General features: G+C 40.4%; 2 protein-coding genes, 1 long non-coding RNA gene and 1 pseudogene across 3 annotated transcripts; 2 read left to right on the top strand and 2 right to left on the bottom strand.

Moving 5' to 3' along the window:
- Positions 271-9,562, bottom strand: LOC109834393 (annotated as a pseudogene).
- Positions 5,185-6,894, top strand: LOC109834392 (putative nuclease HARBI1). Its single transcript, XM_020402401.1, has one exon. It carries the CDS (start codon positions 5,406-5,408, stop codon positions 6,747-6,749), a length of 1,344 nt encoding a protein of 447 aa, XP_020257990.1. The 5' UTR covers positions 5,185-5,405; the 3' UTR covers positions 6,750-6,894.
- On the top strand, positions 11,664-12,281 carry LOC109832355. Its single transcript, XR_002244726.1, has 2 exons — positions 11,664-11,798; positions 11,954-12,281. It is a non-coding gene; the product is annotated as an uncharacterized LOC109832355 (long non-coding RNA).
- LOC109835348 (chaperone protein ClpB1-like) lies at positions 22,614-25,768 on the bottom strand. Its single transcript, XM_020403324.1, has 8 exons — positions 25,727-25,768; positions 24,608-24,807; positions 24,384-24,537; positions 23,885-23,992; positions 23,688-23,750; positions 23,462-23,586; positions 23,119-23,216; positions 22,614-22,762 (listed from the first exon to the last, which is right to left on the bottom strand). Exons 1-8 carry the CDS (start codon positions 25,766-25,768, stop codon positions 22,737-22,739), a joined length of 816 nt encoding a protein of 271 aa, XP_020258913.1. The 3' UTR covers positions 22,614-22,736.

The raw sequence follows: 26,394 nt of genomic DNA, 5'->3' as shown, positions 1-26,394 counted from the left end.
GATAGCGTTGCTAAAAGATATTATTTTTGGCAACGCAATATAGCGTGGGCAAAAGTATAATTTTTAGTCGGTAAAAAGTATATTTTTATTAACACTAATTTGCATCGCCAAAAGTAATATTTTTTCTGTCAACTACACTGAACCAGAACATCCACAACAAATTTACTCCCATTCACATCAACAAATAAACCAAACATCAAATTACACTCCAAACAAGTTGCATATTAACAACTAAAATAATATCGGTGCTTATTTTCACAATAATTAAAATGAAACAAATAATAACATTAGTAAATAAATTTAAACGCAATTCTATTAAACAAATAACAAGTGTTTGACACATGTTTTATTAACAAATCCAACAATCATGATTAAGTAGACTTGAACAATAAAGACTACAGAGAACCCATGTCTTATCAACATTGCAAGCCTTTCCTTCGTCACGTCTCTGGCTTCTTCCCACCTTCACCATCCATCTCCAACTTCTGTTGTGTAGTTGTAATGGAAAGAAATGTACTCAGTAACGCAAATAAAAAGTTAAAATCAAACACAAAAAAGCGTACTGAGTAATGCTCTAATATATACTCAGTAATGCTCTAACATAAACTACAATGAGAAAACTCAACAACTGTATCTACTACTGTTCTTTCAGATTGAGAATAGCAGGTAGCCTGGTGCAAGTGGGGTCGAATCTCACACTTTTCAACTTGGAAGAGGGTTTACCACTATGCTAGAATAATATATAAGTGCGGTTAAATAAAAAGTTTCATATTTATCTTCATATACATCAAGTTCTCCAATTAAAGGAACCTTGTGTTAGGTCACCAAAATTGGTGCTAGGTTAAATCCAATAGCGGTTTGTACATAATGCCTCAAGAACATTACCATGTATAGCAGTAATTTCTCCAGATAAACGCAACAAGGGATGACCAGAGAAGGGAGGATACCTTTATCACAAGGTCATTTATGGAAATCCTTTTCCCACTAGAGGCTTCTTGTAAAGAATTAAGTTGGCTTCTTAACCTTCATTTTACCACAAACAATAATGCTGTTCATAATATGCAGGAGTGGAGATTCAATGAGACAAAATAACCATCAATTTCAGTAGATACTCACTCCATAAGTTTGTCTACCCAAGGTTTTAAATGTCAGATGTCGGGTTCATGTCGGATGGCTGAAATCCATGTCAGATAGCAGAAATCAGGGATATATCGGGAGACATTGACTAAATATCGGATTGTCATATCGGGTAGTGTGCATATGTATAATGTCATGTCCTAAATGTAATCTAAGCATTCATAAATATAAGCATACTTTATAAATTCTATAGACTAAACATATAAAAAAAAAGTAAATAATATATGGATTTGGGTTCATAAATTTTTTCTATCGGGTTCATAAGAAACCCTTAAACATGAGAACGGGTCAAACGGGTTTGGGTATTTATCACTAAACCCAAACCCGATAACAAAAAATAGATCTTAAAAAAAAGTACCATATCGGCCAATTTTTCAAAGCTAAAAATAGGCCGATATGCAGGGCCGGTCCAAGCTTTTTTGAGGCCCTGTGCGAAATGATAAAATGAGGCCCTCTTCTATATAAATGTTAAACTATAAATTTATTGAATTATATTTATTTTACAAAAGAAATAATACATAAAAATACAAAAATTACAAAAAACGATGTTTTCGTGCATTTTTTGATGCAAAATCATCAATAATAGAATCTATATCTATCTTTTCCAACATTAGCATTATTGGTGTGTTTCCTAGTTAATAGGGAATAGTTAATTGGGAATTAATGAGTTCAAATTGAATTTCCTAAACTTTAGGAGACAAATGAGCAACTAATCATAATTGTAATACTAATTGGTGTATATTTCCGGTAAAATGTAAATCAGATGGGTCATGGGTGTTAGGCAGTTAGGCTTAGGCAATGGACATAAATTATTATTTAATTTAGTGGGCTAGTATTAGATTATTAGGCCCTTTTTTAAACAAACAAAAGACTTATTGGAAAGAATTAAGAAATATACTATGAGCATTTTTAAAAATTTGGGGCCCCCTTTGAAATGGAGCCCTGTGCGGTCGCCCCCCTACCCCCTCTTGGGTCGGGCCTGATATGACCCTGATATTTCCGATTTGGCCCTGAAAACCGACACACGAGTTGAAAACATCTATGTCGTGTCGGTCAAGCCCTCAAACCGATATGTCGGCTGACATGTCGGACATGTCAGCCGATATTTAAAACCTTGTGTCTACCCGAGTGTCCACAGTTAAATAGTAATGAGGAAGAGTCTGTTTAGAGAGCAATAAGCGTGAAGAAGTGACCTGAAAATGATTACATAACATGGATAAGAAAGCACAACTAAATATAACAGAGTACAAATGACATAGAAATCTTGTAAAAAAAATTACTTTTCCTATTTGGGAGCAAGGGATATCTGCATAACTTAATGCTTGAGCTATTGCTGCATCCTTCACCTTAGAACCTTTTGCACTGGATGCTAGATTGTGCACAAAAGACAACATCAAAGAGTGATCAAAAACTATATATTCAGATACAAATCTACTGCACATGATTTTGTCTAGAAAAGTAACAAGGACCGAAAATCAAGAGAATTTTCAGAATTCAGATATATATATGAGTGCAATAAGAAGGACCGAAAATCAAGAGAATAATTCACAAATTGTATACGAAGCAAAATTAGCATGTTGACCTGCTATGATGAGATCCAGATTTTCCGACTTGAACTCTGAAGCTGGACAAGGCTCCTTCTTTAAAATATTCACAATTATATTGTTAACTTTTTCCATTGTGCTTTTGACCTCGTCTTCTGATGTCTGATATATGTTACATAGAGAAGCCAGAAGGTTGATACCCTTGTCTGATTTTTTAGCTGAATAAGACCATCTCCAAAGCAGCGGCATTTTGAGGCGAAAAGGGAAAATGCCGCTGCGTGGGAGCTCCAATCGAGCGGCATTTGTTGCCGCATTTTGACGGGGATGAACAGCGCGACGCTATATTTGGCGTCGCACTGTTCATCCCCCATTACTGTTTTTTTTTTATTTTTTTATTTTTCAATTTTTTTTAAACCTCATACTTTTATATATTTACAATTTGTCCCCAATTGTTTCATTAAATATATAAAACAACCCTAATAATATTTAAATTTTATAATTTCACCCCAATTGTATAATTTGATCCCATTTGTTTCATTAAATTTATAAAACAACCCCAATGATATTTAAATTTTATAATTTTACCCCAATTATATAATTTGGACAAAATAAATTATTTTTTTAAAATAAACATAATTCTAAAATTTAAAAGACATTATTATTAATTATAATATTAAAATCTAGACATACATAATATAAAACTTCATTAAAGAACAATCATAATACATAATTCAAATATAAATTACATATCTGAAATACATAACATATAAAAACTGACACACATAATATAAAACTTCATTAAAATAAAACATAAAATACAAACTAAACATGGTGACGTTACTTAAGATGGACAAGCAACTCTCAATAATCTGGTAGATCGGGGCCAGAGTGTCCAATATCATTAAAATAATTGCCAAAATTAGAAGCAGACCCTTGTTCTTGTTGATTTCTTTTTTGTATTATTTTAATCTGTTGAGCTCGAACGTACTCACGCACGTTTGGATCAGCAATGGAATTCAAATCTTTCATTATAATTTTCCATTCATCTCTATCTTTTTTCATGGCTATCTTTTCTCGTTCGATATCAAATGCTTCTTGCCTGTCCAAGCTCGCCTTGTCTAACCTGTCTATAAGTCGATTGTTGGAGGTCTCGATGGAGTCCACTACACTTGACTCATGATCATCATTTTTCCTTTTCAATTTAGCTTTTTTTACCCCAATAGGTCGTTCAGATGGAGTAAATGATGACAATCCAGGAGATGTTGATATAGGAGATTCCGGAGTGGGATTATCTGATTGTGACGAGTCGAAGTTCACACTTTGGGATTGTCTTCGACCAACTTGTCTTGCTGTGGGGACATCATCTTTGAATTTTTCGAAATTTTTAACCATATTCCAGACATGATCAAATTTGAAACCTTTTTTGTACTTCGGTTCTTGCATAAATAACATCTTTGCTCGAACTAACTGTAAATTATAGTGAACATCAAGTTATGTATTTCAACAATAATAATAAAATTCAAACGATAATTAATAGAATACTTACAATATCTTCATCTGAAGCACCACTTGGATTCAGATTCTCTACTTGTCTCAAGCACGCATTCAATTTCCTTACTTCATTACTTATAATTTCCATTCGAGAACGAATTGATCGGCTCGTACGCATCTCAAAATGCTGATCTCGAAGTTCATTGTATTTGTCCTCCACACGAGACCAAAATGCATCTCGAGACTGGTTTCTACCGATAATAGGGTCTTGAGAAATATCCAAGAATACTTGACAAAGGAGCACATCTTCAGTAACCGTGTACCCAGTTGATCGAACAGACATTTTTTTGTAAAAAGCGGTTGGTTTGGAGATCAGAAATACTTTGAAGAAATACTTCGAATTGGGTGGCTTGAAGTAGAAACCGTGAATGTTATTTATAGCCAATCCAAATTTGTTTTTTTTGTTTGAATTTGAATTTGAATTTGAATTTGAATTTGCGGTTGGTTTGAATTTGTCGGTGGTCAACATTTGAAATTGAATCATTTTGTACAAACTGATCAGCTTTACACATTATCCAACGTTGTCGGTGGGAATCAATTTTTGAAATCAGGTCAGCTTTACACATTGTCCAACGTATACAAAGCTCAGCTCTCCTTGAATTGTGTGAAAGCTTTGTACGAGTGGGAATCAATTTTTGAAATCAGGTCAGCTTTATACATTGTCTAACGTATACACAGCTCAGCTCTCCTTGAATTGTGTGAAAGCTTTGTACGAGTCGGAATCAATTTTTGAAATCAGATCAGCTTTACACATTGTCCAACGTATACACAGCTCAGCTCTCCTTGAATTGTGTGAAAGCTTTGTACGAGTGGGAATCAATTTTTAAAATCAGGTCAGCTTTACACATTGTCCAACGTATACACAGCTCAGCTCTCCTTGAATTGTGTGAAAGCTTTGTACGAGTGGGAATCAATTTTTGAAATCAGGTCAGCTTTACACATTATCCAACGTATACAGCTAAAAGCAAATTTGAATTTTGTGACAAATTGATAACAGCTGGAAAGCATTTCCTAAAATCAGCTCAACTTTACACATTGTTCAATGTATACAGCTAAGCAAAGTTTTATAAATAGCATACTAGATTAGGTACATCCACACAATTACTCATTGTTGTGTTAAAATTATTATTCTCCATTTCTGCATACTTCAGTCATTCTTTTCTTACTTCAAAAATGAATTTCGATGTTGGAGGTCCATCATACTTATCATCATCTTCATCTTCGGATGATGATAATTTTCTGTCCAATATCATTGCAGAGATTGATGAAACCGAAGAAGTAATTTGTGAGTACATCAACAACAACATGATCCTCGTTAACAATTTACGTCAACACAACTACCAACCGATCCATGGTGGCTCGATTCCTGGTCATGCAGTGATCAACCGCGATCGAGAAAATGCGCATCAGAATTTGGTCATAGATTACTTTGCCGATAATCCACGTTTTGGAGAAGATATGTTTCGTCGTCGATATCGGATGTCAAGAAGTTTGTTCCTTCGTATTGTTGATGCAGTGAAAGATCATGACTATTACTTCCAACAACGAAGTGATGGACTTGGTAGAATGGGATTATCACCGTTACAGAAAGTAACAGCTGTTTTTCGCATGTTGGCATACGGTCTACCAGCTGATGCTACGGACGAATACGTTAAAATAGGTGAGTCAACAGCAATTGAAAGTATGACAAAATTTTGTCGTGCTATGGTGGAAATATTCGCAGAGCGGTATCTACGAACACCTAACGCTAACGATATTGCTAGGCTACTCTATATTGGAAAAAAACGTGGTTTTCCAGGAATGTTAGGAAGTCTTGATTGTATGCATTGGAAATGGAAAAATTGTCCAACAGCATGGTCTGGGCAATACACAGGACGTAGTGGGTCACCAACTATTATCCTCGAAGCTGTGGCAGATTATGATCTTTGGATATGGCACGCATATTTTGGTATGCCAGGCACCAATAATGATATCAATGTGCTGGAGTCATCTAATCTTTTCTCTAACCTAGCTCAAGGTATTGCTCCTCCCGCTCACTATGTTATTCAAGGAAAAGAGTATAATATGGGTTATTATTTAGCTGATGGTATATATCCGAAATGGGCTACTATTGTACAAACAATCCAACAGCCACAAGGTAGGAAGAAAAAATATTTTGCCATGAAACAGGAAGCATGTAGAAAAGATGTAGAACGTGCGTTCGGAGTTCTCCAATCACGATTTGCAATCGTGGCAGGATCAGCACGTTTTTGGAAAAAACATGTATTACATGACATAATGACTGCATGCATTATTATGCACAATATGATAATCGAGGATGAACGTGATCTTTATGCACCAATTCAAGAAGTGAGGGAAGCACCAACACCAGAAGTTGATATGGTAGCAGATGAAACTACAAGATTTACTCAATTTATTGCACGTTACGGAAAAATCAAGGATAAAGATGCCCATATTGCGCTTCGTAATGCATTGATAGATCATCTATGGGAGGAATACACTAATTCAGATAGTTAAGTGCATACTAAATTTGTAATTTTTACATTGTTGTTAATGTTTAATTATTTCCTTGTATTTTATTTCCTGTTGTGTTCTTGAATGTAATATTTTGGCAATATCAATAATAAAAATATAATATTTTAGCAATCAAGTTATTTTAATTAATAAAATAATATTTTATTGTTTTATTAGTTTAATTTTTAAATAATAAATCATTTTGTTTGGAAAATATGTGAAAAAATAAAATTTGATATGTGGGGTTAATTGTTGAAATAGTTAAAAATATAGGGAATAAAAAATAATCATATAAAAGTAGATAAAAAGAAAGATACTGAGAATATTCCTTTTTGGTGCAAAAAATGGTGCAATGGGTTGGAGATGAATTACTGTTAGATGTGACTTTTGCACCATTTTGGTGCAAAATTTGCACCATTTTGAGGCAAAGGGTTGGAGATGCCCTAAGAACAGCAAAACATGTTAACTAATTCTAGTACATCAGATTCTGTACATAAACAGATACCAAAATAAATGTGCCATGCCTACAATCATGAATTGAAGTTATTACCTAGAAGAGGGGAATCTCGGATCTTGAAATTCCTAAGTTGTATGGGAACGGGAGGAATAAGTAAGTCTGTCAGAATTTCTATTTAGCATGCAAGAAATGTAAACATAAGATAAATATTATAGCCTAAATCTTACAGATACTATATAGTAACCACATGTAACAGTCCAATTAAAACAATCAAGCTGTGTAACAACTAACCAATATTGACACTAATTCATTAGTGCATATTTGAAAGGGGAACTGCAACGTCTGCTGAATACAAGCCAAGACAAAAGAACAAATGCTAACAATTTCTAAAATAGGTCCTCAGGTTGATTGGAGTGTGTTCAATAAACAAGGGTGCCTGAGTATTATTTACTCTGCTCCTAGATCATATCAAACACCAATCACTGCAAGCACATCATAAACAACTCATTACTATCAGAAATATATGAGTGCAATACCTTAGGAACAGGTGGTGGGCTTTTGGAGCATGCATCAAAAAGGTCATTACGCAGGACATTCACCAATTTATCCACAGAAGGATGGTGTTTATATACAAATTCAGCAACATCTGTATCCGAGTATCCGATGATCTGCAGCAAAAAAATGTGACATCTCATAAACAAGAAAAAAACTTATGATTCTAACCGGCTATATGTATGGAACTGAAAATTTTCACGTATTGATCTTACAATAATATTGCACATATCCTACTTATTATTGAAAGCAAACAGTGTCGTCTATGACATTCTGTGCAGTTAACTTTTTAACAACTTTTCAGTTTACTGAGCCTTGATGAAAATGATTGCGACCACTCAGCAGGCAACATGCACTTGCAAAGAAAAGTTTTGATAATGAAATAATGTACAGCTAAATTAATCTTTGTACTAAAGTTGGTTTTTTTTTCTCTTGATACACTGAAATACAGCCATATAAACTGTATTCCCATCTCACATAAATTCTCCACTCAAATAGAAGGGTATTCCCATCACAAAGTTTTTTTTTCAAAACAAGGTAGTATTGCTTACCAATCTCACATAAATTCTCCCACTCAAATAGAAGGGTATTCCCATCACAAAGTTTTTTCGCGCTTGTTGCTCATATTACTTTCAGTAACCTAATGTTTTCTTAAGCACAAAGACGACATAGAAAAAAATATGATATCTACCTTGAATGGTCCCTCCTTAGTCGCCCACTGCTAAGTGAAATTTTAATAAATTTTTAATCGCAAGACAAACTCAATGCATCAAGTTGTTTCATCACCCAAGACACAAAAATATCATAGAAAATTTTATTAAAAGATAAAAACATCAATACATCACCCCATCAATCGTCACCAATTGATGCATCTATTTAAAATGTTAGGTAGATTTGTCGTTTTTAAACCATTTTACTCTGTTTAATACATGTATGATACAAATACATTATAAACTCCTGCCTCTGCCTCCTGATCATGTGCACGTGCAACAATCACCAACCTGTGCTATAACTGCATGTTCCTAAACATTTCACCAGACTCAATACTAATAGATATCTTAACAAGTGTCAACTACAAAGCGATCAAAACATTTACAACATCGCCCAAAATATAACTAGATAATTACCAATAAAAAACCAGAAAATAGATCAATTTTGAAAGCAATATTTTGTGCCATTGATTCATATATATGTGAAACAGAAAAGTAATTACTAACCTCTAGACATGCGCGCTCGATATGATAGTCTTACACTCTGAGTTGCATAGCCCTTCGGTACCTTGTTCAACAAGCTGCAAAGGAAATTTAATTACTACACACGAGCATTGTCATGTGAAAAAAAGGATAATTTCAAAGAATCGCTATAAATATGCAAAAGAAAATGTACAATTTTGTATTAAAAAAAGCAGTTGATTTTACCTCCAATTTGTCCCCTTTCTCAACAATATCAATCTGCAGAATCCAATCCGTCTCTTCCTTCTTCAAATTACAAACATTCTCTGCAATCTTAATAATCCGGTACTATGAAACCTAATCCCCAAATCAAACCACCAATTTCAACAGAACCGAAACCAAACAACAAATAGTTAACCTTTTTAGGTGATATCTGAGCTTGTTTCTTCTCAACTTGATTGTAAATCTACTCCGCGATCTTGTGGCAGACCTGGCATCGTATAAAGGGGATGTCTTCTCTTCGAGCGGCGGCGGCCGACGGTTTCTTGGCGGAGGAGAGAGAGATCTCGGCGATTGAGAAGAGGAGGAGGATTGCTAGGGCAGCGAGCTTCGACATGGAGATTCTCTGTTTACTTGTGGCGACACAATAGTTTGACGTCGCTAAAAGCTATACTTTTGACGATGCAATATAGCGTCGTCAAAAGTGTTTATTTTTAGTGACACAAAATTGTTCGTCGCTAAGAGCTACACTTTTGCCGACACTAACGTGCGTCGTCAAATGTGTTTTTTTTACGAAGAATATTTTTACATCACTAAAAGCTATACTTTTGCCGACGAAAATGAAAAAACGTTGGGAAATCCATACACTTTTACCAATGCTAAGTTAAAACGTCACAAATAATATACACTTTTAGCGATACTAATTATAAACATGGGGGAAAATATATTTATTGCCGACGCTAACTAAAATCGTCGGGAAAAACATAGTTTTTGCTGACGTATTTAACCATGCGTCATGAATAAGCGTCGAAAAAAGTGCAATTTGTTGTAGTGATATTATAAACTCTTATTGGATAACAAGCATAGAGCAAATATAATATTATTGACATAACAGAAACTCTTATTTGATGCACATTAGAAACATTCATTGTAGAAAACAAGAGGTAACTCCTAATCTTATTTAAGTAATAAATTAAAAACACAAAGAAATTTATATATATGAAATTAATATTTATTCTAATTGAAAAAAATCAAAATCTATATTTTAAGAAGTTTGTGTTGAACATAAAAAATATATTTGACTTCTTTGTGAAGTTAAATAACAAGATAAAGATTAATGAGCCCAGGAACGATAACAGCACAAAAAGTACAACTCTAGCCTGATATCACAATCGAGTACATGATGAAGATACTACTCTAGAATTGTCCGGGAAAAAGATAAAGGTGAGGAAGGACTGATATTAGCTCAGTAAAAAAATAAAATAGAAGGAATAAAAGATAATATTTTGTAAATATTTTATAGAATAATTTAATTATTTTGAGTAATTTTGGAAATATTTAGAAGAGAGTTTCATGAGTTTTTTCAGTACTTTTATATGCTTTGCAAATGCTTTTATCATATTAAAGTATACTAGAGTTAGCATTAATCTTTAATTTATAATTTTTATGAAGTCTATTAATGATTAGGAGCAAACTTTATATTCTCTTTTGTATCGTTTTAGCATATGCTTTTAAGCAATTATTTTGCCTTATTTGTTTTAAATATTCATCTTCCTTGTATAACACTGTTTTAATATTTTTTACTTTTGCAACATTATACTTTCTCAAGTAAAACTTGGTTTCATGTCAGTCAAAATAATATGAAAATTCAAATTAGCTTTAAATTATATTTGTTTTCTATCAATTCAAATATTAAAATAAAATTTTAAATTGAGTGTAGCTCATTTAAACAAACATCAAAGACAATAACTAATCGCAATATTAAAGTTTAGAGACAAAAGTGAGCATAAATTATTAAAGTTGAACTGAGGAATAAATTTTAGTTAGAAAATAAGCCAAATATACTTAATCATGTTATTTAACCATATGCATTACACGTGTATAAAACCTAGTATAACTAAAAAATGACATGGATATAGACGGCACTTTAGTTTTATTTTCAATATAGGTTTAGTAAATATTTCACATAAACATTAACTGGGACACTATTTGCAAAAGCCATTAGAATTCGAATTTTAAAATAACACATTATCTCCCGTTAGCAAGCAGTCCGTGTCTTCAGCGCCACCAAACTTCAACCTTGTAATATACCCGCCTACCCATTCATACGTTTTTCCGTTTTCCTCTCTATAAAACAAATCCCTCCCGCATACTTTTCTCCCAAAAACCACCCATCTTCTTCTCCAATTTTCTCCTCCGCCAATTTCTCCTCTCTCTCTCTCTCTCTCTCTCTCTCTCTCTCTAAGTCTAAGTCATGAATCACGACCACCACCACCACCCCCCTCCACCACCCCTCGGCGTCCCTCCACCTCAAGGTAATCACCATTCTTCCTTCCCTTCTTTTTGTTTCTAGGGTTAGATTTTTTTTTTTATCATTTTCCAACCAGATCTATGGATTGTTGATTGGCTATAGGGTACCCACCAGAGGGATACAGCAAGGATGCATGCCCTCCGCCAGGATATCCACCGCAAGGGTATGCGCCAGGACACCCACCGCAACAAAGCGGTTACCCGCCTGCACGCCTACCCGCTTCCTCAGCACGGTTATCCACCACCTGGTCAGGGATACATGCCGCAGGGTCCTCCTCAGTATGTCCATCCGCCGCCTCAGCAACAACAGCAGAGCAATGGGCCATCATTCATGCAAGGATGGTGAGTTTTCTTGAGCTCGGTCTCAATATCTCTCTCGGTGTTGACGTTTGATGATGATGAAAAATTATGGGTTTTTTCTGTTTTTTTTTTTTTTTTTTTTGGGTTAAAAAGCCAAAACAAGGGAATAAGACTGAATTTTTTGGATCAATTTGCAGTTTGGCAGCCCTATGCTGTTGCTGCCTGTTGGATGCTTGCTTTTGATTGAGAGCAAGTGGGGGAAGTGGGGGTTAGAACACGGCCGGGACTAAGCATGTGTAAATGACATGATGCTATCTTCCATCTCTCATTAAATTAATCTTTTTCTTTTTATTACCACTTTGTGATGAATTTCGAGTATACATACTTACAAGCGAAATCATTCCATTAAAAGCGTGTTGCTGCTGCCTATTTGCTTGTGTTGGATTTTATCAAACTTCCTCCAATACTTGGCTAAATTTTTGGATGGATTAATATCTGACGCATGTATTTTGGAGGCTTTGTAAACATTTGCGAGTTCATTGTTTCTTGTTCTTCGCTTACTTTGCGGGACTTTCTTGAGATGATGATGATGATACCTGTTAAAAAAACTATCGTTAATTCAGGCGCAGTCCCAGTGAACCAATTGCCCCTCTCATCCTCTCATCTCATAGTTTACGATATTGATTTGATACTTCAAACGACCAGTAAAAAGCTCAAGGCCTATTATTAGCAAAGCAGAACGAATCAACCTGAAGAAATTAGATCTGATTCTACGGGAAAGCAAATAAAAGACAAGATATGAAAAACAAAACTTCTTATTATAAGATCAGATAATCCCAAATTGGCCAGTAATCCATAATGAATATAGGTATGTAAACTATACTATTAACAAAAAGGTATTCAGTAAGTGTAACAAATCATTTATATGCATGTGTGTTTAAATATACTATTAACGAAGACCTTCGCAGATTTATGTAGGGCTGAGCAGGTGTAACCTGAATATACCAACCGACCTGTCCGATATGTTATTTTTCGGTTCCGTTTCATAGTTTGTACTGTTCAGGTCAGGTTCAAAAAATTTCAACCTGACTTCAACGAACCGACCACAATTCCCATTGGCTTTAAATTCTCAAACAATAGACTAATACCTTATAATGAAATTCTATTTCCTTTCGCCAATTCTGAGTTGCTCATTTCTTTCTGGGACCTGCCCACGTGAGCAAATCCAATTTCCTTAAAAAAACAAGTTGTCTCCGACTATTGACTAAAGAATAGAGATTATCCCTCAAATTCCAAAAGCAAACCAAGTTATCATCTTCAACCTTCAATAACTTCAATCCTTCATTTCCCTTCCTCCTTCAACTTTCAAATTCCTTATTTCTCTTTCTATTTTTCTTCTTTAAATTTCTATTTATTAAATAGTAAAAAATCAAGCATCCTTGACGTAATTTTCCGTCTAGGATAGCTTGATTTCCGTCGAGGATAGTTAACCTAGACGGAATTCCATCTAGAATAATGGTCTAGTTTGTTTCCGTCGAGAATACATCATCGTAGACAGAATTTCCGTCTATGATAGTATCCTAGACGGAAATGTATTCTAGGCGGAATAAAATACCGTCTAGATTACATCCTAGACGGAAAAACAACCATCTAGGGTTATCCTAGACGGAATTTTCCGTCTAGGATGTATATATCCTAGATGGAAATTCCGTCTATGATACATCCTAGACGGAAAATTCCATCTAGGATAGCATCGTAGACAAAATTTTCCGTCTAGGATGCTAGAGTAGTTTTTTTTTATGCAGAACCTACTTCGCATGGCATATAATATCACATGCACACATTATAGCACAACACCAAATCATATTCATATCCAATTATACTCAACACAATCTAATTACATTCCAATATCAATTTCAATTATATTCAAATAATACTGTAGGCATATAAAATTGCTTATAGGTCCCTTTTATCCAGCTCGGCACAAACCGACAAACCAACGAGGCGACGAGATTGACTAATCGCATCAAGCGACGGAATGCATCCATACACGTGTGGAATCAAGCCAAAGGTTCGAGGAGTCAACGAGTCATCCAACCAAAGGCATACTCGGACGAATGACGATCGAATCAAGATCGGTTTCGGACTCCAACTCAGAAGCGGATTTACTGCCTAATCGGGATCCGAATTTACTGCCAAATCAGATCAGCAAATCGAATCCGAACCTATCAACTACAGAACCGGAAGACGGGCACAAAGAGGCAAAACGACAAACCCCTGGAGGTCGGCTCACCGAGCCACCAAGGAGGCTCGGTGGCCGAGCCACCAAGTGGTGGCTCGGCCGAGCCACCTAGGTGGCTCGGTGGCCGAGCCACCTTGGGGTGGCTCGGCCACCTCCGAGCCACCAAATGGTGGCTCGGAGGCCGAGCCACCTCCTTGGTGGCTCGGCGGCCACCAAGGTGGCTCGGCCACCACCGAGCCACCAGGTGGTGGCTCGGTGGCCGAGCCACCTATTGGTGGCTCGGTGGCCGCCGAGCCACCTAGGTGGCCGGCCACACTGTGCCCAAGGCACAGTGAGGGTAGCCTATAAATAGGCCACCCCCTTGTTCATCTTGAGAGGGTGAAATTTTGGGAGGCGAAGCCTCTGCTGAACTCAAGAACTCAGAAACTAAGCAAGATTCAAGCTTTGGACTTTCGAGGAGCTTGACACATCCAGCTGCTGGTGCTCGACGATCATGCACGCCAAATAAGGGCAGGAGTTAGAGAGGAGGGATCTCAGATCTACGTTGGCTACACTCCGGATTAAGCTTGTCTTAGATCCCGAGACTTGGACGATTGTTTCCTTAGTGAAACAATCTCCCCGCTATTATTTCCTTGTGAAATAATACCGTTGTAGCTGGCGTAGATCCGAACCGGATCTAGATCGCGGCGTGGGCCAGGCAACAACCCCGGCGCAGGCAAAGAACCCACAAAATCGAGCGACCGCAAACACAGGAGCTCGCGGATTCGTTCGACAAAGCAAGGAAACAAAGTTGTAATTTTCATTTTTTTTCAATTTGATTTTCGGTTGTAACGGATCTATAAAAAGACCGGATCTTTGTAATGATAGACTATTACAAGAGTGTACAATGGAATCATTAATGAAGAAAGCAACGGTTTTTCTCCGCGAACATAGCTGGCGACCGAACAGTGGGAGCCACCGGAACTCGCCGACGAGATCGGAGCGTCGCAGCCGCAGATCTCAGATCCCGGTCGTGGAGGAGGTCGAATAGCGAGTTCGATCAGACGCAAGTTCGAGAGTACCTTTCATCCTCGTCCAGTCTACTCCCCCGCCAGTCCAAGAAGTCCAAGTTCTCCTCCCAAAAAAAAAACTCGTTGGTTTGAAGAAGTCGAAGCGCCACCAAACGAAGATCTGCGCCCGTTTGATCCAAAGTCGCAATCGGGTGAGATTCCTCGAGTATTCAACAGCGTCAGATCTCTGGCTCTGCCAACCTTCTCTGCGGCAAGGGGGCGTGGTGCACTCTCTCTACGAAGAAGAGCGCCGCCAATAGCAACGTCAACGCTTGCTACCGAAACGATTCGCAAAAGGCCATGGGAGTCCCGTTGACGGGATCGCTAGCAACACGGATCTGAAGAACAAAAGAGGGCAAACAGCTCAACAAACAGCATGAACGCACCTCTTCCAAGCCGCCAACAATGGATGATCCGTGTCAAACGGAATCGTTCGACGCTGGAATAGACAGCATCCGCAAAACGCGCGGCACTATCAGCGCAGGCACGGGCTCAAGCCGAAGAAGCCGTAGAAAGTTGGCAAAGCAGAGGTAGACAAAGAAGCCGCACCAGATCTGGTGTGCCCAAAGTTTGGAGGCAAAGTCTGAAGCGGCAATTCAGGCTAAGGAGCAACCTTTGCCCAAGCCTCCAACAAGTTCAACCTCGGCCCTAACAAGCTAAGCCGCCAGATTCCGCATAGCTAACTTCCGCCGGAGATCATGCAGAATCCTCCCGAAGGAGAAGTATCTTGGAGCGCCTCGGTCCACTTCCGCGAGGAGCGAAGCAAAGCTCCAATCAAGAACGTGTTGGACACCACGTAACGCAAAAGCCCAAACAACGCAGCATGCTTGGGGGGTCGCCCCAAGGGCTACTACTTTGCGGCATTGAAGTTCAGGAGCCCCCGCTGAGAATTCACGCCCAAAAGGCAATGTCTTCAGGGCCGTGACTTCTTGAAAGTCCAAGGAAGGCAATTCTCCCTCAGATGGGAAACGTTATCGATCTCTGATGATGATTACAGTTATACACCTGAGAAATGCCGTGCGCAACACACGATAGGTTGCTCTGACTTTCAAACGGAACGAGCTGTACTATCTTAGCATCGGGGGTACGCAACAAAGCCATAGAACGAGAAGTTCTGAGAGGGCTTAGCAAAGCTCAGCTGCCCTTGTTCAAGCTCATTCGGGCGGTACTGTGCTGAGCTGCAACTGCATCAAGGTAGTCCAAGGAGAATTGCTCAGTGTTCTGAAGGCCTGTATACCGAAACGCCAAAACCAAGGGCATAGGCGTGTTTCGACAAAGAAGACGGCGGTTAAAGGACACGGAGATTCGAGGGTCACCGCCAACATGGACGCAGCAAAGAGACATCCGAAAAGATTGATCTCAAGTCGTTTTGGAAGCGTCCGGGGTGTAACCGCTGTCTTGCAGTCCGGAGCCATCGCACTCGAGCGAACTTATGGTAGGGGATTCGACAAGCATTGCCTCAGGAAGTGAAGACATCGGAATTCCTGCTTGCTGTCGCGTCGGACCAATACAACAGTGTTACAGCGAAGGACAACCCGCGAGTTCATTTATGATGAAGCGCGGAAGAAATGGCAAAGATGCTTTTAATACGCTTTGGGCTAAGCAGAAAGAAAGTTTCAAAATTTGAGATGGAAGATGCCATGCCCAGCAGATGAGAGATAATTGCATGACCAAGCAAATTCCAAGCATTTGGCGAACCAACAAGGCCGAGCAGAATGCGTCGTAACCCGCGTTAATCTGGAAAGATGAGGATTACAAACTGCCGTAATCAATGATCCTCGCCGTCAAACGAGCGGGCGGTGCTTGGCGAAGAAACCGGACGAAACTGAAGATCAAAGACTCGAAGAGACAATCAACACATTGATCGCGCTCAGGAACGCAAAAAACAGGATTCCCTGTTCCATACCCACGAGAATGGCAATCGATCCCCTATCCGGCGAAGTTCAGTCCTGATTAACTACGGGGCGGAGAGAAGTTGTGCCGTTCATGGGAAGGCGTTCCCCGACTCAGATTTGATTTTATTTCAAAATCGCACCTGGGTATGATTTCCGGCAAATGACGCCTCTGTGTGCGGTCATTCATTCGAACTGCTTCGCGAGCCCTTCGATTGTACCGCCGCCTCAAGCTAGGAAGCGTGAACAGCTGGGATGCACACTGGAGACCAAGTTTGCTGGCCAATCTTCTTTGATGATGACACCGGATATTCTATCGGGATTCGTTGCTCGCATGAGAAGTAGAAAGACGCGGGGAGTTAGTCGACACCGGTTCGTCAAAAGCGTTCCGGAACAATGGCGATGCATTGCGGGACCCACATCACCAGGAGGAATTCATTACTCCAGACTTGCCATAATAGATCTGTCCTAGACGTATTTGGACCAATGCGGACAGCACCGTCTGACACTTGAAGGATCTGAAAGTCGAGGGAAGCAGGCCCTGAAGCGATTCCTTAGAAGGAAGAAGCCCGAGAGGGACACCAAAGCGACGTTAATCCGCTGGACTCAATTTCGCTCTCGTGGTAAGGGCAAGCACCTGCAGCTGCTGGTTGGTGGCTAATCAAGCATCACACAGCAATGCCGAAGGAGCAAGCAAAGACTTCGGGTCCGAGACTACCAAAAGAGAGTTAGCTCTTTCAAGGGACGAAGACGTTCCAGCCATCTTCGATCCCTCCTTGAAGGGGTAACAAGATGCAAGCTAACGCCACTATACAAAATCAGGAGGAAGCTGAGCAACACTCACGGACGCAAATTATTGGTGCATACGAACAGGAGTCGTGTCATCACCAAGGATTGCTTTGCTTCTGCAAGAATAGCATTCAGACCTTGGTTGAAAGCCGGCGTCATAAAACGCTGAGGTAGCCAATTGAGAATGGGCACAACTCCGACGTATAAGAGTATAAACTGCTTCCTGACACTCCAAGATACACGAGTATAATGTTTTCAACAACTCAAAGGTATACGGTATAAAGCTGTTTCTCAATCCTCCGACGGTATAAGAGTTACACTACTCCTGATACTCGCAATAGGTATCATGAGCTCTAAACTGTTTCGCCCACTTTTGACGGAAGTTCCTGGAGTAATATTAAGCTATATTCTTAAGGATAACCCGGTTAGTTAACTAATACTAATGTCGAACCAGTTCCGCGGGCAGAGGAAACTGGGTGGATCCGATTTTGTAATGGGAAGTTCCGCAAAACCACAACAATGTAATGAATAAAGAACTCCCATTCTACAATGTCTATGCACTCACACTCTCTCTGTTAGAGTCTGGACGTAAAGTACCACTTTGGGTCAAAACTTTCTTACAGTTAGGACCACAGTCAAATCCCTGCTCGATTCCCCCTAATGAAGAGAGGTCCACAAATTGACGGATCAAACGCTTCTACGTTAGGATTGCTCAAAACACCCCTTTGGTCAAAAGCCTTCTTACAAGTTAGGACCACAGTCAAAATCCCGCTCTCAGATTGCCGCCCATCGGACCGAGAGTCACAATGAGCGATCAAAACCTTCTACAGTTAGATTGTCTCAAAACACGCCCTTGGTCAATACCTTCTTACAGTTAGGACCACCAGGTCAAATCCGCGCTCTCGATTCCCCCATGAACGAGAGGTCCAAATGAGCGATCAAACCTTCCTCAGTTAGGATTGTCTCAAACACCACTTGGTCAACCTTATACAGTTAGGACTACAGTCCAAATCCCCTGCCTCGATTCTCCATGAACGAGAGGTCGCACTTTCAATGAGTGATCAACTTCCTAAACAGTTAGGGTCATCTCAACTCCTGCTTGGTTCAACCTTGGCGCTACAGTTAGGACGCAAAACCGCCATTCACTCCAATCGATAAACAAACTTCCATCTTTGTTTCGGTAACAACCTTCCGACAGTTAGGGTTATCCGAATCTTTTCGATTTCTGCGAGTGGAGATCCCCCTCAGTTGTCACCTTTCTGGATTCTGAGGTGGAGATCACCTCGGTCTCGCCTTTCCAGTTGAAGATAGATATAAAATCTGTCTGCTTCACTTGTCGGGAGATAGAATATAAAAATTCTTCCTCTCCATTTCGGGGGTTCGTCTTTGCCAAGAGAAGCACCACCTTTTTTCACCCTCTAAAATCGTGGCTTCACAGGTAGCAGGGAATTTTTATGCCGAATCCGTAGTAGGGATAGTCAAACGCCTCACAGCGTTGCGTTTAGTCCTTTTTCCGTACAAAAAGACACGCAGAGTTGTCTGGGGTATTCTTATCCTGAAACTAGCAGGATAGAAGTCTGCGCTAACCCGGCGCTGCCGTTAGATTCTTAACGGTAGAAAAGAATATCGTCCACATATTCAAATTGTGGCAGGTTGTTATTAGTAACATCAAAATCCATGGGCCGTTACAACGCATGGGGAATGTCATCCTGAATCGTAAAGAAAGGATATGTCGACACGCTAACACGTGTTCGGCGGTTTTAGTCTTCTTACGGCGATTGAAAAGAACGACCAGAGTCTATCTGGGTATCTCATACCGAAGCGCTAATAGGGATAAGTCACGTCTTAATAACGTTGCCAGGTAGCCTATTCCCGTAACAATGGCGAACGCCTATGTATTCAACATCATAGCAACTACCAAGTCTAGAGAGAATTTCAGCTCTCCATAGCACAACGTAGCATCGGAAACGGATTCGTCAAACCGCATGCTAGCCCGACTAGGCCGACTCGAAAGGTAAGTCGCAAGGCTAATCAAATCGGCGTTAAAGCTTGGGTTAGTCCAAAATCCTAAAGTCAACAGCCTAACACGCGTCGGCCGTAGTACTATCCGTGAGAAAAGACGAAGTCTAGCGTATTCGAATCGGTAGGCATCAGTCTAAGGAGTTCATTCTTTAGCATAAGTCCACATGCGGAAACGGACTTAAACAATCCGCATGTAGCCGATTCAAAGCGTAATCGGTAAAAGCTGTCATAATCCGTTGAAGGCTGAGGATTGCCAAAAATCCTAAGTCAACGTCTGATTACACTTGCTGTTTAGGTCTTTTCAAAGCAGGGAGAAAAGACGAAGTTACGTATTCAATATCGTAGGGCACTAAAAAAAGGGTTAACTCTTTTAGGCGTACCGTCACATGCGGGAACGGAACTTAAACAATCCGCATGCTAGCGCCGACTCACAGCGGTCGTCGGTAAAGGAGGCATCAAACCGGCGTTGATGGCTGAGGATTTGCCAAAAGATCCTATAAATATCGAAAGCCACATGACTCACAGCTTCTTTAGTTGGTCTCAGTAGACCTGAGGCAACATACGAACGTTCACAACCTAAGGTTCTACGCCAGACACGCGTAAGCCTTAGTCAACTGCAGTCAATGCGTTGGGCGATCAAAAGGTCACGTACGCGGTCAAACCCCAGGGTCAGACGTGTCGGATAACGCGTAACTTAGGTCACGCCAGTCAACGACGTTGCGAGCAAAAATCGAAACCTAGGGTTAACGGCCGTCAACGCATAACGCTAGGTCACGGCCAGTCAATGCGTTTTTTTGGCCCCGCCAAAAGCAAAAATTTTCCACGTCCGACGTCCAAAATCCTAAGGTCAACGCCGGACACGTACCCTCCGTCAACGCCTATCAATGCTTTGGCAATGAAAAGTCATACTGCGAAAAGTATACGAGTAAAACTGCTTCTTACTCTACTCCCGAAAAGTATACGAGTATAAACTGCTTTCTTAAAGTATACTGTCTTGCTTTTGTCCCGAAGTATAACGAGTAATAAACTGCTTCTTAACTCCATAATATATGGTTATATCACTGTTCCCTAAAAATTTTTGGTTGAGAAGTTCTCTGGAGAGATTTTTCTAAAAATATTCTTAGGAAACTCAGCACACAAACGCCGGACAAGCGTTGCAGCATAAAACTGAGCGCCAGAGCATCGATGGTCAATTCTATGAGCTGAAGATTCACAAATCAGGAGAATCGACTTCAATGTTAAAATTCCGGACAAACGGTAGAACAATAAATGCAGCACGGAAACCTTAAAGGACATTGCGACAAAAGCATCGAATAGGCCTGAAGGATTTGAAGAATCAAGAACACAAGTCATTCCAAGGTCGCATTACACGCGACTGAAGGTTGGACATGCATATCCAAAAGTATTCCAGGACTCTCTATAAAGAACGAGACTGAAATAACTTTGAGGGGGTACTGTAGGCATATAAAATTGCTTATTAGGTCGCCTTTTATCCCGCTCGCACAAACCCGACAACCAACCGAGGCGACGAGATTGACTAATCGCATCAAAGCGACGGAATGATCCATACATGTTGTGGAATCAAGGCCAAAGGTTGGAGGAGTCAACGAGTCATCCAACGCAAAGCCCTACTGCGGACAGAATGACGATCGAATCAAGATCGTTTCGGACTCACAACTCAGAAGCGGATTTACTGTCTACCATCGGGATCCGGAATTTACTGCAATCAGATCGCAAATTCGAATGCCGAACGCTATCACACTGCAGAATCGCCCCCCCCGCCCACGGGAAGGGCACAAAGAGGCAAAACGACAAACACTGGAGGGTCGGCTACCGAGCCACCAGGAGGCTCGTGGCCGAGCCCCAAGTGTGCTCGGTGGCCGAGCCACCTAGGTGGCTGCGTAGCGCCGGCCACTTGTGGTGGTCGGCGGCCACCACAGGTGGCTCGGCGCACCACCGAAGCCACCAGGTGGTGGCTGCGGTGGGCGAGAGCCACCTATAGGTGGCTGGCGCACCACCGATGCCACCAGCCATGGTGGCTCGGTGGCCGAGCACCACATGGTGGGCTCGTGGCGAGCCACCTATAGGTGGCTCGGTGGCCGGAGCCGACCTTAGTGGCGTCGCGGCACTGGTGCTTCGCCACACCGAGCCACCAGAGGTGGCTCGTGCCGGCCACCAAGGTGGCCCGGCCGAAGCCACTATTGGTGGCTCGTGGCCGCCGACCACTGGTGGCCGGCGCACCACTGTGCCAGAGGCACAGTGGAGGGTAAGCCTATAAATAAGCCACCCCGCATTGTTCCATGTTGAGAGGGTTGGAAATTTTGGAGAGGCGAAGCCGCTGTGATCACGCTCAGATTAACAGATTTCAAGCTTTGGGACTTCGAGGACTTGCACATCCAGATCTGGTGCTCGACGATCATCAACGCCAAATAAGGCAGGAGTTCGAGAGGACCGGATCTCAGATCTACGTTGCTACACTCCGGATCTAAGCTTGGTCTTAGATCCCGAGACTTGGACGATTGTTTCCTTAGTGAAACAATCCTCCCCGGCTATTATTTCCTTGGTGAAATAATACCCGTTGTACTGCGTAGATCCGACCGGATCTAGATCGCGCGGTGGTCCACGGCAAACAACCCCGGCGCAGGCAAAGAACCCACAAAAGCGAGCGACCGCAAAACAGGAGCTCGCGATTCGTTCGACAAACAAGGAAACAAAGTTGTAATTTTCATTTCTTTTCAATTTGATTTTCGTTGTAACCGGATCTTATAAAAAGACCGGATCTTTGTAATCGATAGACTATTACAAGAGTGTACAATGGAATCATTAATGAAGAAAGCAACGGTTTTTCCCGCGAACAAATACATTCACCAAAATACTAGAGCGATACATAAATTGTTGACATAGATCCAAAATACTAGAGCGATCATAAATTTTTGACATAGATCCAAAAATACTCTGAAGCTTGTCCAATTGTGTGCTTACTTTCTCAATCTGCTTCTGCACTTCTGCCACCTAGAATAAGCAATGTATCGAACATGTAAGAAGAATATCGAAGATAATAATAAGAAAGACAAGTTTACGAGTAATCTCTTTGTTACTTATCTCCCATTATTCCAATATCACTTGAAAAATAACTGACCTTTGTAATTGTATCCAACAAAGTTAGTATTGCCAACTAAAACCTTCTAATGCGCACCTATGATTATCATAAGATTTTGCTCGTTGTGCTATTTGTTACTTGTGTCTCTCTAACACCTTCCCTTTAATGTGCTTCTCCTTATGTGCTATTTATTACTATATATAACAAGTCCACAATATATAAAACTCTCTGCAAATAAACAATTAAATCTGAAGTTGATGAAACTAACCAGTGATATATCGGCTAGAGAGCTGAGCAGCAACGACAAGAGCCCGATCCTGAATCCTAATTGTATCCGCAACGCTCGGCTCTGCAACATAAACCTTCCTGCATAATGTTAGGAAGCTTGAGTGTCAAATTTATCACATCATTTTTAACAGTAACAACCTGCATTTTAGCTAATATTTTATCTTGAAACAATTACTCCCAACTATTGTTAAGTTTATATCTCAAACCTAAGAGATAATTGACTTTCCAATCATCAACTTGTTCATGCAATTGGAAGCTATTTCCAGGCCGAGACTTAAAACTGCAATTATTTGAAATTTTTGCAAATGTCACTCCACTAGTACCAGTTCAGGAAGTAGAAATTTCTGCAAATGTCACTCCATCTATGTAGACCTTCAAGCTGATGTACACTTAGTGCAGCTGCACAGAATTCATCAAAATCCATCCTTCTGTATTTAAGGGCACTCAACTGGTATGGAAGAAAACAAAGTTTTCATTCTTAATTTCAGTTGGAAAATATAACAGGGTCAAAAATAAAAACTCAAGTGGGATAGAACAATATCAAATTACCGAGACGAGAAAGTCCTGAATACGGGATTCTTTCATTGCATCAGTAACATTTTTCATCAAGGCCTGGTAAGCAAGTAATAAGGAGTTATCTGTTGTGCACCTTGCGCACCGGAGGTGCTGCCGAAATTTCCGCATTGAAAAAAATTAGCATTGCAATTTATTGAGAAGTATTAGTATGTATCACAAGGATATCTAACCATCTTAATGTTTTCCAGGGTAATGCATCCATTCTTATTTGGCTCCAATAGTGCAAACTGCTCCTTCAAATAAATTAGCTCGTCAACAGCCAATGTCTTTGACAGAGCCTGCGAGACAAAAAGAAAGCTTTTCATTCATTAATATCTCATATAAATAATTCTCCTTTCATATACTATCAACTATTTCTACAAACATTATACATCAACAACTGTATACTTAGAAATAGTGATAACAAAAATCTAGTCATTCAATGGTAAAGACCATAGCCAAGAAACCTGTCAATTCGATCAGCAATCTAATTCATCAGCTAACTACTTGAACTACTTTAAACCAACAACTATATCTTAAATTCAGGTGTCCACAGATATCATTACAGAAACTGAGCGATGCAAAGCAATAAAGAAAAACTATATCTTAAATTCAGGTGTCCACAGATATCATTACAGAAACTGAGCGATGCAAAGCAATAAAGAAACCAATATATCAATAAATACGCACCCTTAAAGCAGATTTGCGCAATGATGAAGAACACGTGTAGGACTTCACCAGTCGGAAGATTAGAATATCAAGGGGCACTTTAATCTGACTAGAACTTCTAATCCAAGGATGAGCTGCAGACAGAAGCATCGATTTCATCAGATAAGGAACAGAACTTAACACCAGGTTCGCCAATGAGGACAGGGTTGTTCTTCGTTCGACAAGAAAGGATTCTGATTACTCACCGAATCTGCTCGTCTCGGCCGATGACTGGGTCGAGCTTTCCTGCTTGTTCGACGAGATCTCTCCTGTAAGTTATCAATGCTTGGAAATTCATGTCGCCAGAGGCCAACTCAACCTTCTTCCCTTCTTTACCCTGAAGCTTCTCCACCTCGGATCGAACTCTTGACACACTAATACCAGCCTCCTTGAGGCAATCACCAATCTGAGAATCCTCAACAAGCCCAAGAATAAGCTGATCAACGGTGAGATAAGTGCCACCCCGTGACTTCTGAGACGACTGAGCCTGACGAATGACCTTGATCAACGAGGTCGACGCCGGAATCTCATCGGGAGGCGGAGATTGCGACGGAATCTTGCGGAGGGAGTTGCTGAGGACACGCTCGAAGGATTCGACGGCGGAGGCGTCACCATTGACAACGGCGTTGAGGATCGATTGCCAGCGGCGCAGAGAGAGAGAGAGAGAGGGGAAAGGGGTTACTAAGAGAGAGAGAGAGAGGGAGGGAGGGAAGGAGTTAGAAAGAGAATTACAAGGGGGGAGGGCTTCTTATTTCGATTTTGGGTGGAAATTCTTTTTTTTTTTGGGTGGGGGTGGGGGATTTTGATTTTGGGCGGGAATTTGATGTGCTTATCTTTTTATAGGTAAAATTGTCAAATTGGTATATTTTGTAGACACTAGGTGACAGACTGGTATATTTTATTTGACTTTGGACAAAATGGTATATTATATAGACTCCGGCGCCATATACCCCTCAAGTTTCGCCGGATCCGTTTTTCTGGCTAGTTTTCTCACGTGACGACTCACGTGTTAGCGAGATTTATTGCACAAAACCCCTTCATAAAACTCCCTCAACTACAAAACAACCTCCTTTCTCCTTCCTCCTCTTTTACTCATCAGCAAGTAAATTACCCTCACCGGGGCCTCGTCGGACCCACCATCTACCGCCGCCTCAAAACCCTAGGCTTCATCGGGGCCTCCATAACTTCCACCCGGAATATTCCCATGTGCTACCTGTTTTGATTTGAAGATTTCATGAGAAAACACTATCATCGAGGTCGGAAATAGGGGGAGGCAACAGACAGAAGGCCAAGATGGCTCGCGAGATGCACTTCGAGAAGCAGACAGCCGGAGCTAAAGGTCCATCTCGATCCATAAAAAACCCCATCGGTTTTGGTCTCGATTTGATCCTCTATGAGCCTAATTTGTTGTTGGTTGGGTTGGGTTGGGTTGATTTTTTCAAATTTTGATCAGCTGTTTCTGGTGAGGGAATTTGATGGGTTTTGTGGAAAATTTGTGTTGGTTGGGTTCGGTTGATTTTCTCAAATTTTGATCTCTCTTGGCGTGCCTCTATTGTTGCAGTTCCGTTTTAGAAAAAGATTAGTCATTTGGCGCTTCTACTTTTAGTTTTTTTCCTTCATTTTTATTTTTTTCTTCTTCCTAATTTCCTTTGGGGTGACCTAGAACTAAAAGAAGAAAATTATGAGAGAAGTGACTGAAGAGCTTTGACGTTGATTTAGGAGCAATAGGGAACAAAGACTAGGTGTGGTTGAACCCATCTTGGCCTTCTGTCTGTTACCTGCTTTGGTTCACCGTTGAGGGATTTGGTTTGGGACTATTAAGGAGCTCGTAGAGATGGTGAAGGAAGTGGTTGTGTTTGAAGAGGAGTTGGTTTAGGACTCGTCAAAGCCTGATAGGACACCTAGGAAGCTCATGGATAGCTCGAAGCTGCCTGAGATGGGGTGGAGTGCAAAGATCAGATTGAGAGAGGGGTTGGAGGAGACCTACAGGTGG

Source organism: Asparagus officinalis, chromosome 3 (genome assembly GCF_001876935.1).
Source record: "Asparagus officinalis chromosome 3, Aspof.V1, whole genome shotgun sequence".
In the NCBI taxonomy this organism is placed as follows: domain Eukaryota; kingdom Viridiplantae; phylum Streptophyta; class Magnoliopsida; order Asparagales; family Asparagaceae; genus Asparagus; species Asparagus officinalis.
This window is presented reverse-complemented; position numbering and strand designations above follow the sequence as displayed.

Excerpts from the sequence above, each read along its gene's own strand:
- LOC109835348 (XM_020403324.1), bottom strand. The coding sequence starts at position 25,768 with ATGGGGTTTTTTATGGATCGAGATGGACCTTTAGCTCCGGCT. Across the intron at positions 23,751-23,884 it reads CCCTGGAAAACATTAAGATG|GCCTTGATGAAAAATGTTAC; the intron begins GTTAGATATCCT and ends CTTGCTTACCAG. Across the intron at positions 23,587-23,687 it reads TTCAGGACTTTCTCGTCTCG|TTGAGTGCCCTTAAATACAG; the intron begins GTAATTTGATAT and ends CTTCCATACCAG.
- LOC109834392 (XM_020402401.1), top strand. The coding sequence starts at position 5,406 with ATGAATTTCGATGTTGGAGGTCCATCATACTTATCATCATCTTCATCT.